The sequence below is a fragment of the Herpailurus yagouaroundi genome, unplaced genomic scaffold, assembly GCF_014898765.1.
Source record: "Herpailurus yagouaroundi ecotype Mexico unplaced genomic scaffold, PumYag 142, whole genome shotgun sequence".
Taxonomy (NCBI): Eukaryota; Metazoa; Chordata; class Mammalia; order Carnivora; family Felidae; genus Herpailurus; species Herpailurus yagouaroundi.
The window spans coordinates 22,030,007-22,046,542 of record NW_024412397.1 but is presented as its reverse complement, the minus strand read 5'-3'; the positions used below and the strand labels follow the sequence as shown (position 1 = coordinate 22,046,542).

General features: G+C 36.3%; 1 protein-coding gene across 4 annotated transcripts in view; it reads left to right on the top strand.

The window, feature by feature from the left end:
• DCC (DCC netrin 1 receptor) overlaps positions 1–16,536 on the top strand; it is a 1,147,297-nt gene that overhangs the window by 1,062,914 nt on the left and 67,847 nt on the right. For all 4 annotated transcript variants that reach the window (XM_040478797.1, XM_040478799.1, XM_040478798.1 and 1 more), the window contains one exon: positions 4,781–4,846. In XM_040478797.1, the coding sequence (XP_040334731.1) occupies positions 4,781–4,846 (66 nt within the window). The remainder of the gene's footprint in view (positions 1–4,780; positions 4,847–16,536) is intronic.

Genomic DNA, 16,536 nt, shown 5'->3' with positions numbered 1-16,536 from the left:
ATGACCAATCTATTCATTCGATTTAGATTATGGGCCATATGTTTTTCTTCAAATTGATTGAATGGCATGGTTGTCATTCTGGAGGACTCTCTGTTGTCCTCACTCGGAGAAGGTAGATTAATGAATAGATCAGAACTACCACATCCAGTTTTCTCCATGTCCTCTGCAGATTAATTTTCCATTAACTCCTCTGTAAACTTATAAGCATCTACTCTGAAAAAAGCCAGACTCTAGAAATCCCAGTTGAATTAATCTTTGGTAGGGGCTAAAAATGTTTTATCATGGGAAATATTCTCCATCTGCCCATGTCTGCTAAAAGTAGGGACATAACGTAAACATTAGTGTTTCATCCTGCACACACACGCACACACATGCGCACGCACACACACATACACACATACACACACACACCACAGTAAAAATATAAAAGTAATATTTTAAGTGATATGTAAGAATAAGAACATAGAAAATAACTTGTATAATAACTTAAACTTTTGTTCATATTAACTATACATCATTGAGCATTCTAACTCACATTAGTCACTCATCAGGCATTGAGAACACAGTATACATGTCACTTTAGTAAGCACCAAGGAATATAACAATAAGCACACTTCCTACAGGAAGTCATATTGCCTCTGTTCACTTTCCCCCTCAATCCAGAGAACAAACAACAGGAATATCATGGAGACTTTAGCTTTTGCCCAAGGAGGAATTTGTCTCTTGCAAAAAAAAAAAAAAAAAAAAAAAAAGAAGAGATCAATCCTTTGAATAAAATATAAAAGTTTACTCTTGGGGTGCTGGGTAAGCATCTGACTTCAGCTCAGGTCATGATCTTGTGGTTCATGAGTTTGATCCCTGCCATCCAGCTTTGTGCTAACAGCTCAGAGCCTGGAGCCAGCTTCAGTTTCTGGGTCTCCCTCTCTCTCTGCCCCTCCCCTGCTTATTCCCTCTCCTCTCTCTCTCTCTCTCTCTCTCTCTCTCTCTCTCTCTCAAAAATAAATAAACTTTATTTACTCTTTAAGTGACTTTATTGCTTATGTTCGCTCTTTAAATGACTTCATAGCGTATCATATTGTAAAAATTCCTCCTCAAGGGGAGGAATAAGAAATTTCTGGTTTGGACCTACTTAATAAGTACCTAAATAAAATAAATTTTAACATATATAAATAATTTTGAATAACTCTAAAATAGCCATACACTTCCTTTTTTTAAAGTTAACCATGGGCTCATTTGTTTTGTTTTATTGTTCTTTGTGAAAGCACCATTTCCTGGTTTCAAAACCTAAGGAAAAGTAGAAAACATTTGTTTTAATTATCAAAAATTTCTGGAAGAAGTGATTTTTGAATAAAATTATCTGGATAAAATGCCTACTTGGTTAAATGGTGTATAAATTCATTACTCTTCAGCATCTCAATTCCTTTCCTCCCCCTTATTTCTATTACAAAGAAAATATGGGTACAGAGTCACACAAGAATTCTTTAGATTCTGTAGAATGTGTATTTTCTTCATAAAGCACATTCTGATTACTGTGTCACATAAAGTCATGATACTACTAATTCTATAAAAAAGAAAGAAGAAACTACCCATTTCCAACTTTTGAACCATGTTAAGCTTCATTTGAATACAAAAAGCCTTTATACATTGCTATTTATTAACATTATTTTTATAAATGTTATATTTAAACTTCATGTATTTATTTACTTACTTGCAATTTTTAATTGTGAGAAATGTTAGAGATTTAGGGCAGTATGGAAAAAAAAGAAACTTAAAACTTTTATGGAAAATATAACTACAGAACACGTAAGACTGAAAATAATACATTATTTTTATTTGCATGTAGTTCTTTTAATAATATTAGACAAAAAACCATTTTAAATTAGACCTAATAGTATTGTTATAGCAAAAGATGGGGTAACTTGTTCTTAAATCTTCAAGGCCAGTACGAATTAAAAACCAGCTGCAGTTAGTTTTAAGATTCTATATAGGATCTGGATACAGTGACCCAACTTGATCTGTCATGGCAGGATCCTTACCTAATACATGTTTTTTTTATATTACCACTTCCTCAAGGACCTAGGACTGTGCCTTATGTTTAGTAGGCCCTTAATAAATTCTGAATGAACTGTTACCTGTTTTATGCTCCATTAATAAAACTAAGACCTCTGGGATCAGACAGTACTTTATACTTTTGCGTCAACTGACTTTCCATCTTGAAGATTCCCATTCATCTTCTGTTTCCCTAGATCAGTGCTTATGAAATTAACCAAGTAAAATAAACACATTTAGTATTTGATCCACATCAAAAAGCCCTTAAAAATGCTTTGATGTGCAAGCAATAGCACTCAGTGTCCTCTTTGGTCTTCAGTGTCCCCTCATTTGACAACTTTGTGGTTCTTGCCTTAAAGAAGTGGGAGAATCTTTTTTGTTTTAGCTTATTATTTATCCATAAAGGAAGCCTTTCTGGAAGTTAAAAGACATATTTTAGAAAGGAGAAGCATACCCGCACACAAAGTTAAAATTTGATTCTCACGTCTTTAGATGAAGAGATCCCCAGACTCACCAATATCCCAGAATTGAGTTTTGTGTTTCCTTAGTGAAGTGGTTCTAAGACTTTACATTACCATAAATCCAATCTTGCTTGTTGATGATATCAAGTTTCTTTAAAGTACTTTCTGTTGGGTTTGTTAAGAGTTACTTAATTTTCTTTTCTGGTATCAATCTAATTATAACCAACAAAAAGTTAAGCAATGTCAATATACTAGATTGTGTGGGTAGAATGCTCAAGTTTTAAGCTGCCCTCTCTTATTTAGAAAGATGTCCTGAATTCCTTTATCTGACATGGAGCCTAACCATAGAACATCTGGTTTTCTCCTACCTATTTGAAATTCACAGTGTAATCAATAGCCTCGCTAAATCCAGGGGGTGCTGTACCCATAGAGCTTTATGTCTGAGTAATATATGGATGTGCTTGTGGGCTTGTTTCTGCATCTTCCCACAAACTAGCTGGGAGTCTGAGAAACTTCATTAAAAAGACATTTGTCAGGATGCTAGAGGAAAAGGAAAATCCTCCACAGACTATTTACCTAATTTCCAGCCAATACAGGATTACTCCCACCAGGAATCATTTATTGCTTTACTGGCCTAAGTGATGGCACTGTTAGCATCTCTTTTGGCTGATTGCTTTGCAATCTAGTTGCTTTCAGATGTGAGAAAAGCTACCTTAATATTCATACAGAACTTCTGTCTCGCTTCATTTCTTCCAACATTGATCTTACCATGTCCCGTGGGCAAAGTTTATCCTCTGCTTATTGAAACCCAAATGTATCAGAGTCACACAAGGAAGGTGTTTGGGAAAAGGCTTGTGCACATTTTAGTCAGCCCACCAAAATGTTCCCAATGGCTGCTTATTTCATTTGCTTCTCTCCTGCCTACCCTTACGGGAGACCACAGTCACTGGCCAGCAGATTTTAAATTTACCAATTGATACTGAAAACAGATTATGGTGTGATTGGATTAATTTATGCACTTCTTGTTGGAAGCTTGATATCTTAACTTCAGCTCAGACTTGATATGAAAGGAATTTTTAAAATTCTGAACGTATAGTCTGTTAACAAGATTTGGGTTTGTTGCTCACAACTGTTTTGCAAATAAAATGATGGGATCTTGAGAAAGCTTTAGCAAGAGGAGTGTCTGGGATGCCAAAGAATGTCACAAGAGCAGGACTTAAAAGAAGAAAAATAAAATCTAAGCAATGTGAGAAAACATCCTATGTTATTGTAGCTGAGTTCCTCAGGTGGCTTCCTCTATGTCATCCACTGATTCTAACTGCTCACAGAAATAACTCTCTGAAGTGAAGAAATGGAATATTAGCTGTATTCTTCTATGTGTTTGCATATAAATTCAACTCCCAAATGTGTTCTTATAAATTTTCTACTTAATAGACATTCTAGAATTCAAAATCTAAAAAAACTAATTACAGTTCCACAAATGTACCAATAGAAAAATGTATCACCTGTGGTGAAATATCATTAATTAAATTTGGATGATAGCACAATTCTAGTTATTTCTGGCTCAATTCTCTTCAATACTGCTTTTACAACTGTTGCACACCTACTGGAAAGCAGTGCTTCCAATAATGTGGTGTTAAAGAAGCCTTCTTTCTTCCCTGCTGTGTTTTTAAGAAAAATTCAGAACAGGTATGTGAGCTGTGCCATAACCCCATTCTTGACTCTGTATCTAATATCTCATTCCCAGGCACCTGTTTTGCACATACCACAAGGACTGCTCAAAACCCAGTTATAAGACAAAATGTGCAGTCCCCTTGTAGGATAATAATGATAATTTGCCACAAAGTCGTGTCAGATGGATGGACCTCTTGCAGCATGAAAGAGGTGGGGGTCTGCCTCTCTAGGAGCCATGGCCAGCACCCTTTCTGTTCTGAGAGGTTACACTGGGACTCAAACCACTGCTGTACCTTCTGGGGACACTTTTATAAGGAGATTGGTAGAAAAAAAAGTGGGGACAACTTTTCAAAGAGGAATTGAATTTAGCTTTTTGTAAAAAAGAGTCTATTTTAATGACAGATTTTTTGACACATAGAAAATAACATTTTTTCACAAAACATAATGGTATTAATAGTCTCAGACTTTCTTTGAAGTAGCCAAAATACCTTGTTCAATTGTGTGTGTGTTTTAAAATATTTATTATTTTTGTCTGTTTCATTATGCTTTCATGCTGTATATCCACTAACATGCTGATATGTTTTCCCAACAAATAGGTCGTCATGGAGATGGAGGTTATTGGCCAGTTGATACTAATTTGATTGATAGAAGCACTCTCAATGGTAAGTCTATCAATTAGATTCTATTGGATTAGTTATATTAATTAAATGGTTAATTCTAGAGTGTCTGAGGCAATTTTTTTACTTACTGAAAGTGTTAAGAATCCCAGACCTAGGATTTTAGTGGGGTAATAGAAGTATTAAGTTATATATATAAAAAAGAAATATGAAGTTATTAGCAAACCTGTAGTACATTCTACCAGGAGATAATGCCAATGAGAGTTGAGTGCACAAAATAGTCAGTTGAAAAGTTCAAGCATGGAAAATTTTATAAATGATTCAGAGTTGTTAATAATATAATATCTAAATTTTAAAGTGTTATATGTATTTCAAAGGTTTCCAGGGGCTCCTGGGTGGCTCAGTCGGTTGAGACTTCAGCTCAGGTCATGATCTCACGAGTTGCGAGTTCGAACCCCACATCAGGCTCACTGTGTCAGCACAGAGCCTGCTTCAGATCCTCTGTCCCCTCCCTTCTGTCCCTCTCCCACTCTCTCTCACTCACATTAAAAAAATAAAGGTGGGGCGCCTGGGTGGCGCAGTCGGTTAAGCGTCCGACTTCAGCCAGGTCACGATCTCGCGGTCCGTGAGTTCGAGCCCCGCGTCGGGCTCTGGGCTGATGGCTCAGAGCCTGGAGCCTGTTTCCGATTCTGTGTCTCCCTCTCTCTCTGCCCCTCCCCCGTTGATGCTCTGTCTCTCTCTGTCCCAAAAATAAATAAACGTTGAAAAAAAAATTAAAAAATAAAAATAAAAAAATAAAGGAATAAAATGTCTCCAAAAATTTAATATTATTAGAGAAACGTGATATCTAAGGGAGATTGAACTGAAACCCACTTAGTTTCCTAAACTGAAGTCACTAAGAATTTTTGCTTAGAGAATTTACTCTTCAGAATCCTTTAGCAACTTATTGCTAATTTTTCTTCACACTCTAAGGATTAAACATTTATTTCTGCTCATCCTGATGGACCATTCATACGCTTCAGGGTCGGCCAGAAATAATATCTAGCACTGCACAGAAGAAGCAGTTGGTGTTAGTGTTGGAGCTGTCTTCTAAGATCTTGTCCTCAGTTTTGCTGAAACAGAAACTTTGGGAGAATGAATTAATACAAGCCAAACTTCTAAGGGACTGATGTATATATGATAAGTTCCTTTCATAGGTTTTTAAAAATTTGTTCAGTTGCTGTTGTTTGGTTTGGTTTGCTAGATATATAGTTCATACATTCGAAACACAAATATGAAAACTTGTGTACTCATCAGCAAGGTTAAAATATAAAATATTCAACATATAATTGATATCTGTTATATATCTCTGCCTTATCACATGCTTCTCCACCATTTCCTCCATTCCCTATTGATGTAACCACTCTCCCAAATATGGTTTTTACTATATAGATATATATCCCTAAACATTATAATATTACTATACATGTTTATCACTTTATAAAAATGGCATCATAGGATACGTATCTTGTTGCATCTTGCATTCATCTTTAATTTTGTTTTTAAGATTCATCTGTGTGTTTACAAATACTCCTAGTATTTTGTTTTATGAAAATAACACAATATGTTTATACAACAATTTTAGCAGGTTTTCATGAAAAATTTGATTTCTGAATAGATAAATATTCATTTGAATGCTCTTCTATTTAAAAATCCATATGGGTTGGGACACCTGGGTGGCTTCGTCGGTTAAGCTTCTGACTTTGGCTCAGGTCATGATCTCACAGCTTGTGAGTTTGAGCCCCACATCGTGCTCTGTGCTGATGGCTCAGAGCCTGGAGCCTGCTTCGGATTCTGTGTCTCCCTCACTCTCTGCCCCTCCCCCACTCATGCTCTGTCTCTCTCTCAAGAATAAATAAAAATTAAAAAAAATTTTTAATAAAAACAAAAATCCATATGGGAAGCCAAATTGCAATCTAAAAGTTGCTTACTGAGTGAGAAATTGGAATAAGGGGTTCAGCTAAGTGATTATTTCCTATTATAGGTAATGATAACCTAATGCATCTATTTTCTCAAAGAGGACATGTATGTATGTGCAGTAGACCAGATGCTCCATTTAAAGGCTCAGCATCCCCTCCTCTGTCCAGTATTGGATTCAGGAACATATATTTACCTGTTGACTTCTTTTCTAATTACCAGGCATACCCTCTTCTGCTATTAATGCAGTTTACTTAACCAGATAAGTATAAGTTCTTACATTTAAGCTTCCTAAATATATTCCAATCATACCTGTCTAAGGTTATACCCAGAATGCTCTCTCCAGGTTGCTACAGTCCTCACCGCCTCCTATTGTCTTGTACACACATCCTCTACCCACATCAAGTAACATTATTGTCTCCTATAGGTATTTGAGGATTAGACACCTTCTATAGCTGGTGCCTGGATCTGATAGTTTCCAGGCTCTCAGACACACAAGGAACACTTTAGGAAGCTCACAACAGAAAGTTGAGAGGAGGGATGTGTTGGGACTGAAAACAGACGAAGGGCCTGTTCCTTCAATAGGTTTAGATAATGATGGTTCCCTTCCCAAAACTGTGCAAGTTTTATCAACTCATTCTTTTGCTTCAGATTTTATCTCAAGAGTCAACAATATGCCAAACACACTTCATGCATTCAAGTAATCAGTTAGAAATGCCCCTAAGCCATCACTGTGTGCAGGGTGCTTGCTATGAACTATGCACACAGATTGAAAACTAGACCTCCACAGGAACAACAAATGAAGAGGGGGAATTACCCAGGTGGACAAGGCAGAGGAATACGCTTCAGAAAGATGAAAGAGAGTGAGAAAAATCTCAGGGATATGAAGGAGGGTAAAAAGAAGGTCATCATTGAAATCGTGTGGGGAAATAACATTGTAGTGTTTTTTGCCCTGAGATGGGTTCTAGGTTTAGAGTCCATGCCAGGAATTAGCATGATCCCCTTTTTAGAGTCATACTGCAGAGCTGATTTTCAGATATGGTTTCTACAGAGAGTTTCAAAATGGAATTCATCCGCAGCTAAGGGCTGACTATCTATACTGGCACAGGATGGTGTTTTTTGAAGAGACAGAGTGCCAAGAAATTAAGAGAGAGCCAGAACAGTTAATTGAGAAGGAACACTTGTCCCTTCACTGTTTCTACCCTCTAATAGGCAGTGGTCATGCATGTTAAAGGTGGAGCAAGTGTAAGCCACAAACATAAAACTAGGCATTCTCTTAAACGACATGTCCTGAAGAACTCTAATTTTGAATAGAATTTTCAAGTTTAGCAAGTAAAAATACAGGAGGCCAGAAAATTTGAATCCTTTCTAATCACCTATATATGAGATAAAGGAAAATATTGCAAGAAATTTCCATTTCAATGTATGTATGCATCCCAAGGTGCACATGTATAGGTGACTACAAATAACTGAAATTTGATTGAGCCTCCTGTATTTTTAATTACTAAATATAGCAGTCCTAATTTTGGATCAAGTTTGAAAGTTTGGTATTGACTATTTGAATTTGCCCTTCAAAATAAAGTGAGATTTCTGAAAAGAAACCCCAGACCAAATTTGATGCTAACAGGTTAAGTCAACAAGAACTTTTCACAGGAGTCAGATCTCAGATGAAGAGAATTATAGTAATTGATGGGAATGCATGTTATTGTATTCTTTTTTTTTTTTGCCATTTAAGATTCCTAGTCAGAAAAATAATTGCAATTAAATTTAGTCTGATATACATTATATCACTAGAGAAAGTCATGAAGATAAAATAGAGGAACAATAGCCAGTGACTTTGAACCAGTTTAGATAGATCATTGCCCATCACCCCTTCTCAATTTTCTGCAACACATAATGATGTTTTAGGTGTTTCATGTTAAATGAATGGGATGAACAAAGCACCTGAATCATTTCTAGAATCTCTACTGGAATCACGAATTATTACAGGCTACTTGATTGAATTGATAACCTCTAAGAGACATGGATGGTGGAGAGCAAACTCAATCTGTTTCCCATTCTATTTTTCTAACTGATAAATGATGGTAAATATGTAATTTGACTTTAGCTTAGGTTATTACGAGCAAATCAGCAAAGGCATCTGAAAAACCCTACCTTTCTAATTAAAGTTCTGCTAATGTCTTATTATGCCTTAAGAAGGGTTATTATTTCCAATCCAATGTACAAATGAAACCTTGCCTGATAAAACTCCAAACCCACCCAACCTAGGCTGAGTCAACAAAAACATTTTAAAATCTGAGCTTTTAAACCTCATACACCAGGAAATTTTCATATATCTCCTCTTAGAGTGACAGAATTAGAGTTTTCCTATCTCTCCCTACACTTCCTGTATTCATCCTTCAAAGAATTATAATAGAATAATGGCTTATTGTCGGGATCCTCAAGCTAGTTTCAAATAAATTGAGACCTCACTAGTCACTTACTTTCTCTTACAGCATGCCACTCTTTAAAAATGCACTCTTGGAATTCAAATAAAAACAAAGCTATAGTTCATGTTTACTCTTGTAGTTGTAAGCCCTTAATTAAATTGAGGAAACTGAAGAGTCTTCCTAAATTATTTTCTTATGACAGATAGAATCAAAGCTAATAGGTACTGATATGGTAGTATTTTACTTTTGTGGTGTATTCAATTTTGTGGTCCACATTCTCAAAGCAGGAAAATCTTCAACTTCTGAAAATGTGATTTTGTAGTTTATATTTGTATGAATACAACACTGAAAATCACTTCAATCTTGCTGTTCTCATTGGGAAAGATAAATCAGCATTTTTTTTTTGTTGATGGATCTGTGTGTAATTTATAAAATTAGTAATTTTGGTTAAGAGATCTATAATCCCTATAAATATGCGGTTGTATTGATCTCAACCTTTAAAACCCAAATTAACTTTGATAAGTTGATGCTTTGGTGAAATATTTCTAAAAATCAATATCATTAATTTTTAGATATTCAGAATCATATTAGGTGTTCTGTAAAATATGCCTTACACTGTGTGTTTGGGAGAAAAGATCATGACTTGACCCTTACTCTTTTTTTTTTTTTCCTTTAAAAAGTTTTGTGTTTTTTTTTTTTATTTATATATGAAATTTATTGTCAAATTGGTTTCCATACAACACCCAGTGCTCATCCCAAAAGGTGCCCTCCTCAATACCCATCACCCACCCTCTCCTCCCTCCCACCCCCCATCAACCCTTAGTTTGTTCTCAGTTCTCAACAGTCTCTTATGCTTTGGCTCTCTCCCACTCTAACCTCTTTTTTTTAATTATGGAAAGAGCCTAAATGTCCATCAACTGATGAATGGATAAAGAAATTGTGGTTTATATACACAATGGAATACTACATGGCAATGAGAAAAAATGAAATATGGCCTTTTGTAGCAACGTGGATGGAACTGGAGAGTGTGATGCTGAGTGAAATAAGCCATACAGAGAAAGACAGATACCATATGTTTTCACTCTTATGTGGATCCTGAGAAACTTAACAGGAACCCATGGGGGAGGGGAAGGAAAAAAAAAAAAGAGGTTGACCCTTACTCTTAAAAACTTTTATTTTATTATTTTCAGAATGCAGTAATATTTTAACTAATCTAAATAAAATAGACATAAAAGCTCTTCCATATTTGCATGCAATGATCATTCTGAGGTTGGTGAGCTATTGTAAGCACTCAACAGACACCTTAATGCCAAAGGAAAGGTCCAGAAATAAAACTTTACATCATTCATAGAAAGGTAATTGGAGTGGTCCAGGGTATCAAGTTTTAGTCTATAAGGGGCGCTGCCTACCTGCCGTCCAACCATTATCTATCGCAAATGATTTGAAAGATCCCAGACTAATACCAACCCCCAGGTTCTAATACGACTTTGCCAAGGATTAGAACTGTGTGAATCAAGTCACTTAAACTCTTGGGATCTTAGTTTTTCATCTGAACATAGAAAATGTTAAGCTAGATCAGGATTCCTCTACCTCAGAGCTATTGTTATTTGAGACTGGATAATTTTTTGTTGTGGGGCTTATCCTATGCATCCCTGGCTTTTACGCACTGCATGCCAAGGCTATTTCCCCTCTACCATGTTTTAAGAACCAAAAATACCTCTACACTTTGCCAAATTTCCCCTTAGGGAGCAAAATCTCCTCAGTTAAAAACCGCTGATCTAGATCACCAATTCCCCAAAGGTTGTTCCAAGGTAAATGGGTCCCATAAGAAGCTCTGAGAAAAAATGGTCCATGGTCACATAAGTATTGGGAACTTTGGCCACTCACTTCTCTTTTGCCTGGTTCTCCCCTTTTACCTGAATACTAGAGGTGTTAGTCTTGAGAAAGCATCTCCACTAACTCTATACTCTTGATTCGGTGACCTTGTCCACTCCCATCTGTGTGCCAGCTCCGAAATTTATATTTCTAACCCAGACCTTCTAGCTGCCTCTTTATAATTTATCATAAGATCTCAACCCTGACATAGTCAAGACTGAGCTTTTGTTTTTCCTTTCTTGGTCTTTCACCCTCTCCCTCATCTCAGACATAGGACAATCACTTAAGTCTAAACCTGCCCGATGCTTCCTTTTTTCCTCCTCCATATGCAATCTGCTTTTGATTATTCATTCTCAGATTGTGTTTTGCACCTGTCTACTTTGCTTGACTGCCATGGCCACCATTTCAGTTGAAGTTATCCTTCTCCTTCTCACCTGGAGAATGTTAACATCTTCTTAGCTGGTCTCTCTGCTTCCACCAGCAACATCTTCCTTCCCGAAAGCCCTTAAATGGTCTGTGATTGTACTGAGAATAACTGAATGTGACCTATAGGGCTCTTGAATGAACTGGGTCTTGTTTCTCTTTCCAGCCTCATTTTGTGCCATTTCCCTTTTGCTCCCAATGTTCCAGACATATGATCTTCTCTCAGTTCCTTTGTAAAGAAAGAGGAGCTAACTCCTAGGATACTCCATGATTCTGCCTCCATGTTACTTCTGTAATGAGGCCTTTCATGACCTCTCTTCTCCTCCAAGGACTGTTATGTTCTCATTGCATCTTTCTTTTGAACTCTACTTTTTAAAAATACCAGTTATAGTTTTAATTTTATATTTTTTTCATGATCTGTTTCATACATCTTTTCCAGTAAGTTGTAACCTCCATGAAGTCAACAATCATGCCTCTTTGAGGGGTGTGAGGGGGGAGCAATCACAATATTCTAATTTGATACTTACCTAGTTGTGTTCTTGGGAGGAGGCAAGCCTAGGATCCTCCTACTCGGGCGCCTCCCCAGTAGTTTCCAATTCTAATTTGGAAACTGTTCTCAGACCACACAATGTATAAGACAATGACATGCAAATTATTATGAAACAATATAAGCATGGCCCTATAAATACGTTTTAGTGGTTCAATAGCCTGGCTATTGCTCCCTCTCTGTTCTTCCAGAAAAATAGCTCAGAAATGGGGTTTTCATTCTTCCTTGTAAGAGCTATGGGTTGATCCCAGGTGAGAAATGACCCAGACAAGGTACATGTTTTAGGAATGGAAAAGATAGGCCATTTAATATATATTGATTTTTTCCTCTGTTCTAACTAGTTGGGCAGGCTGAAGGCTACATCACAACTGTATGTATATACCTCTTATAGTTTTCTTTTAGGCTGCTTGAATCCTTTCATGAATTTTCTCTGCCCATCACCATCCCCCTCCCCAGCTTTACTGAGGTATAATAGACATATAACACTGTATAAATTTAAGGTGTACAATCTGTTAATTTGCTACACTTATAGACTGTAAACCAGTCACCACCATAGTGTTAGCTGACATCCCCATCACATCACATAATTACCATTTATTTTTTTGTAATGAGAAAATTTAAGATTTGTAATCTATGCAACTTTCAAGTGTATAGTACAGTATTATTAACCATAATCACCATGATGTACATTGTCACCCCAGAATTTGTTCATCTGATAACTGGAAATGTATACCTTTTGACCAACATCTCCCCATTTCCCCCAACCCCCAGTCTTGGTAGCCACCATTCTACTACTGTCTGTTTCTATGAGTTCAGCTTTTTCAGATTCCACATACAAGTGATATCATGTAGATTTGTCTTTCTATGTCTGGCTTATTTCATTAGCATAATGCCCTCAAGGTCCATCCATGTTCGGATCACAGCATCATATCCCAGGCACCTAACTGGATCTTCAGTACATTTTTCTAGAATAATTGGGTATATTCTTTACTGTGCCTGCCCTATCTCTCCTAGCAAATCACAGTTCACGAAGTTAGCATGTTCAAAATTCTGAGATTTGAGAAAGGAAATATGTTTTCCAACTTAATTGACCAAGGAACTTCCTCCCAACCCCATAATGCTGATTAATATTTCATTTTAGGGAACATTGGGCTAGATTATCTGTAAAGTTTCTTCCAGCTGGTTGACTATATAGCACTTTATTTCAGGGGGAGATGCTTTGAAATATTCAATGCCATAGGAATTTCTGTTCAAATTCAAAGACCTGTAAAATTATTGAGACATATGTTGAGCTCAAAGTGTTATAATAACAAAATTGTTATCAGGGAAGACTGCAAATGTAGGAAAGAAGTTTAGTCCCAAGCAATCATTGGATCTGTTCTCTCCCAAATACTCTAAAAATTAAAGACATTATTATTTCATGAAACCAATTTTCCAATTATTACTTGAGACTTTAGGCCCATAAGATTATGAAGTATATATTTATTTTTATTAAATGTAGTAGAAAAAGGTTGAAACATTTTATGGCAATCAAACGTTATGAAAATAAAGAATGGAGGGAATGCCCATGTGACTTTTCAAAATTTAATTCTCTTCTCACCAATTTTAATGAAACGCATCTAAGTCTTTGATTACCAATACACTGGATACCCAAGCTATTTTAGTAACAACAGGAACAGATATATCAGGACACTATATTTTTCTTTAAGTTGGAAAGATCACATAGAATGAATATTGAAGCGCTTCATAATGTCTATTGAGTGCCAACCCTGTGTCAGGGCCTGTGGCCAGTGTGTTGCATCCATTATCTCATGAAATAATCACAGTGTCCAGAAGGATATTTGCAAATCTCTGAATTACATCATGAAGCTTCCGCTCTGAAGCCCAAAAGATAGTAAATGTCATCTTGCCTCTTCTGGAGTCAGGCTGTCTTCCAGAACTCTTATCTGTAGTGATCTAGATTGATGAGCTCTAACATTTTCCCTAATTTGCAACAGTCTTTTGATGTGTTCAAATATATGGTTGATTGTCATTATTTGCAGATTGTTATTGTGAATTCACTTACTGCTAGAATTTATTTTTAACCACCAAAATCAATACCTGTAATGCTTTTATGGTCATTGTGGACATGCGCAGAGCAGCCAAAAGTTTGAGTAGCCCAGTGCTCACGAACTCAGCTGAAATAAACAAGATGACCCTCTGCCTTATTGTTTCAGCTCTCACAGTGTAAACAAGCATCCTTTCTACAGTGTATGTAGTGCCAATTTTTTTTTACATTTTTGTGCATTTTTTAGTGGTGGTTTCAGGGTTTAAAGTGGCCTTAAGTGTAGTGCTGAGGTGCTGTTTACTGTTCCTACACGCAAAAGGCTGTATGCTGTAGCTTATGGAGAAAATGTGTGTGTTAATTAAGCTTCACTCAAGCATGAGTTATGATGTTGTTGACTGTGAGTTCAATGTCAATGAATGAACATTATGTATTAAATAAAGTGTCTTTAAAAAGAAACACATATAAAACAAGGTTATATATTGATTGATAAAAATGTTGTAACCAGAGGCTCCCAGGAACCTAACACTGCATTGCCTCCAGCAGCAATACTTAGTATTCCTTAATTCAGTGTTTACAGCAACTCTACAGAACAAATTACCACAGATAATGAGGGTCAGCGACATCAAAAGATTCCATTCCACTTGACTTTCTTAACTGCCCATTGATGTCAAATATTCTGATTGTTAAGCCTTTGAATTGAGATGGGGAAATTAATGAAAGACCTTGAATATCAACTTTCAAACTGATGGGAACTTTTATGAGGAAGGTGTAAAGGCCTGGTATCAAAGATTTATAATGGGAGTCCTCATGATCCCTAACTCTCTAAGGCAAATGGCATCGATATAATCTCATTCATGTTCAGCAAAGTCCAGAGTCATTCCTTTCACACTTGAAACATGATGCCTTTCTGGGTGGGGAGGAAAAAGAAATGAGTAGAAATTTGAAAAATTCTAGTTTACAAGGTTTTAAAAATGTTCATTAGGTGTACTGTTCTGTATGACTGAAACTAAGTTTGTCAGAAATGGTGAACTGTTAAATTGAAGTCATGCTAATAAAAATCCATGATATCTCCAACTGTCTTCATTGTAAGTTCTCACATAAAAGGTTAATTTATTCCAATCAATTAATTTATTAAGCACAGAAAGGGCATATTGAGATACTACTGTAAAATGACTTTTTAAATTGTAAGTAAAACTATGATACAGAAAGTTCTGACCTTTTATTACTTGCCTCATTCCTTTGCAGTAAATGTAAAAATTACTTCAAGGATATCTTATTTCTTTCACTTATAAGAGAATGTTTAACAGAAAGTGCTATTTAAACACTTTTGATGAGTTCCTCCCCTGAGATTCAAGTTATATCAGAAGTGCTTAATATTTTTCCAATAACAATGAATCAGCAATAATTTAAATTTAGGTGACTATTGTTTCAAAAAAACAATGATTCTTAGATAACTTGTCAAAAGATAGTGTTTTGGTTTTGATTTTGATTTATTCCCTGTCAGGTGCTGAGATGGTCATTTTGTATGTATTTTCTCTAATTCTGACAATGCCGGTAAAAATAAGTATTATTTCCATTTTGCAGACAAAGTCACCGAGGGTGTAAAAGGCCTAAATACTTCACTCAGGAGGTATAAAAAGCTAACATAGCTTGTTAAAGAAGCACATTCAAACTTAGGTCTAGGAAAATATACAAAATCATTGCTTTCTGTGACTTTTTACATTAATTTTTAAGTATATATTTTAAATGTTTTTATTTATTTTTGAGAGAGACAAAGAGAGAGAGAGAGAGAGAGAGAGACAGAGCACAAGCGGGGAGGGGCCAGAGAGAGGGAGACACAGAACCTGAAGCAGGCTCCAGGCTCCAAGCTGTCAGCACAGAACTTGACTTGGGACTCGAACCCACGGACTGTGAGATCATGACCTGACCCGAAGTCGGATGGACACTTAACCGACTGAACCACCCAGACGCCCCTATATGTGTATATTTTAAATGTTTATATTTTAGAGGGAGAGAGAGAAGGAGAGAACGAATGAGGTGGGGAGGGACAGAGAAAGGGGGACAAAGGATCCAAACTGGGCCCTGCGCTGACAGCAGAGAGCCCAATGCAGGACTCACATTCATGAACGGTGAGATCATGACCTGAGCTGAAGTCAGACAACTTACCCACCTGGGCACCCCAGGACCCCTTTAAATTAATTTATAAATAAAACAAGCTACTGTTTACCTTTTAAAACGTTGTTACTTCTAATGAATAACGTAACATAGGACATAATATTTCTAATTGATTACTGAATATTTAAAGAAAGCAATTTAAGGTGTCATTAGCCATTCTTGTTTACCTAAGCAAATTATAACAAAAAATGTCTTGTCTGTTATTTTCACCTAAACATTGTCTACCATGAGGTACTACTGCAAGACAAGAGAACATTCATATCAGGGTTTTATGACCCTCTTT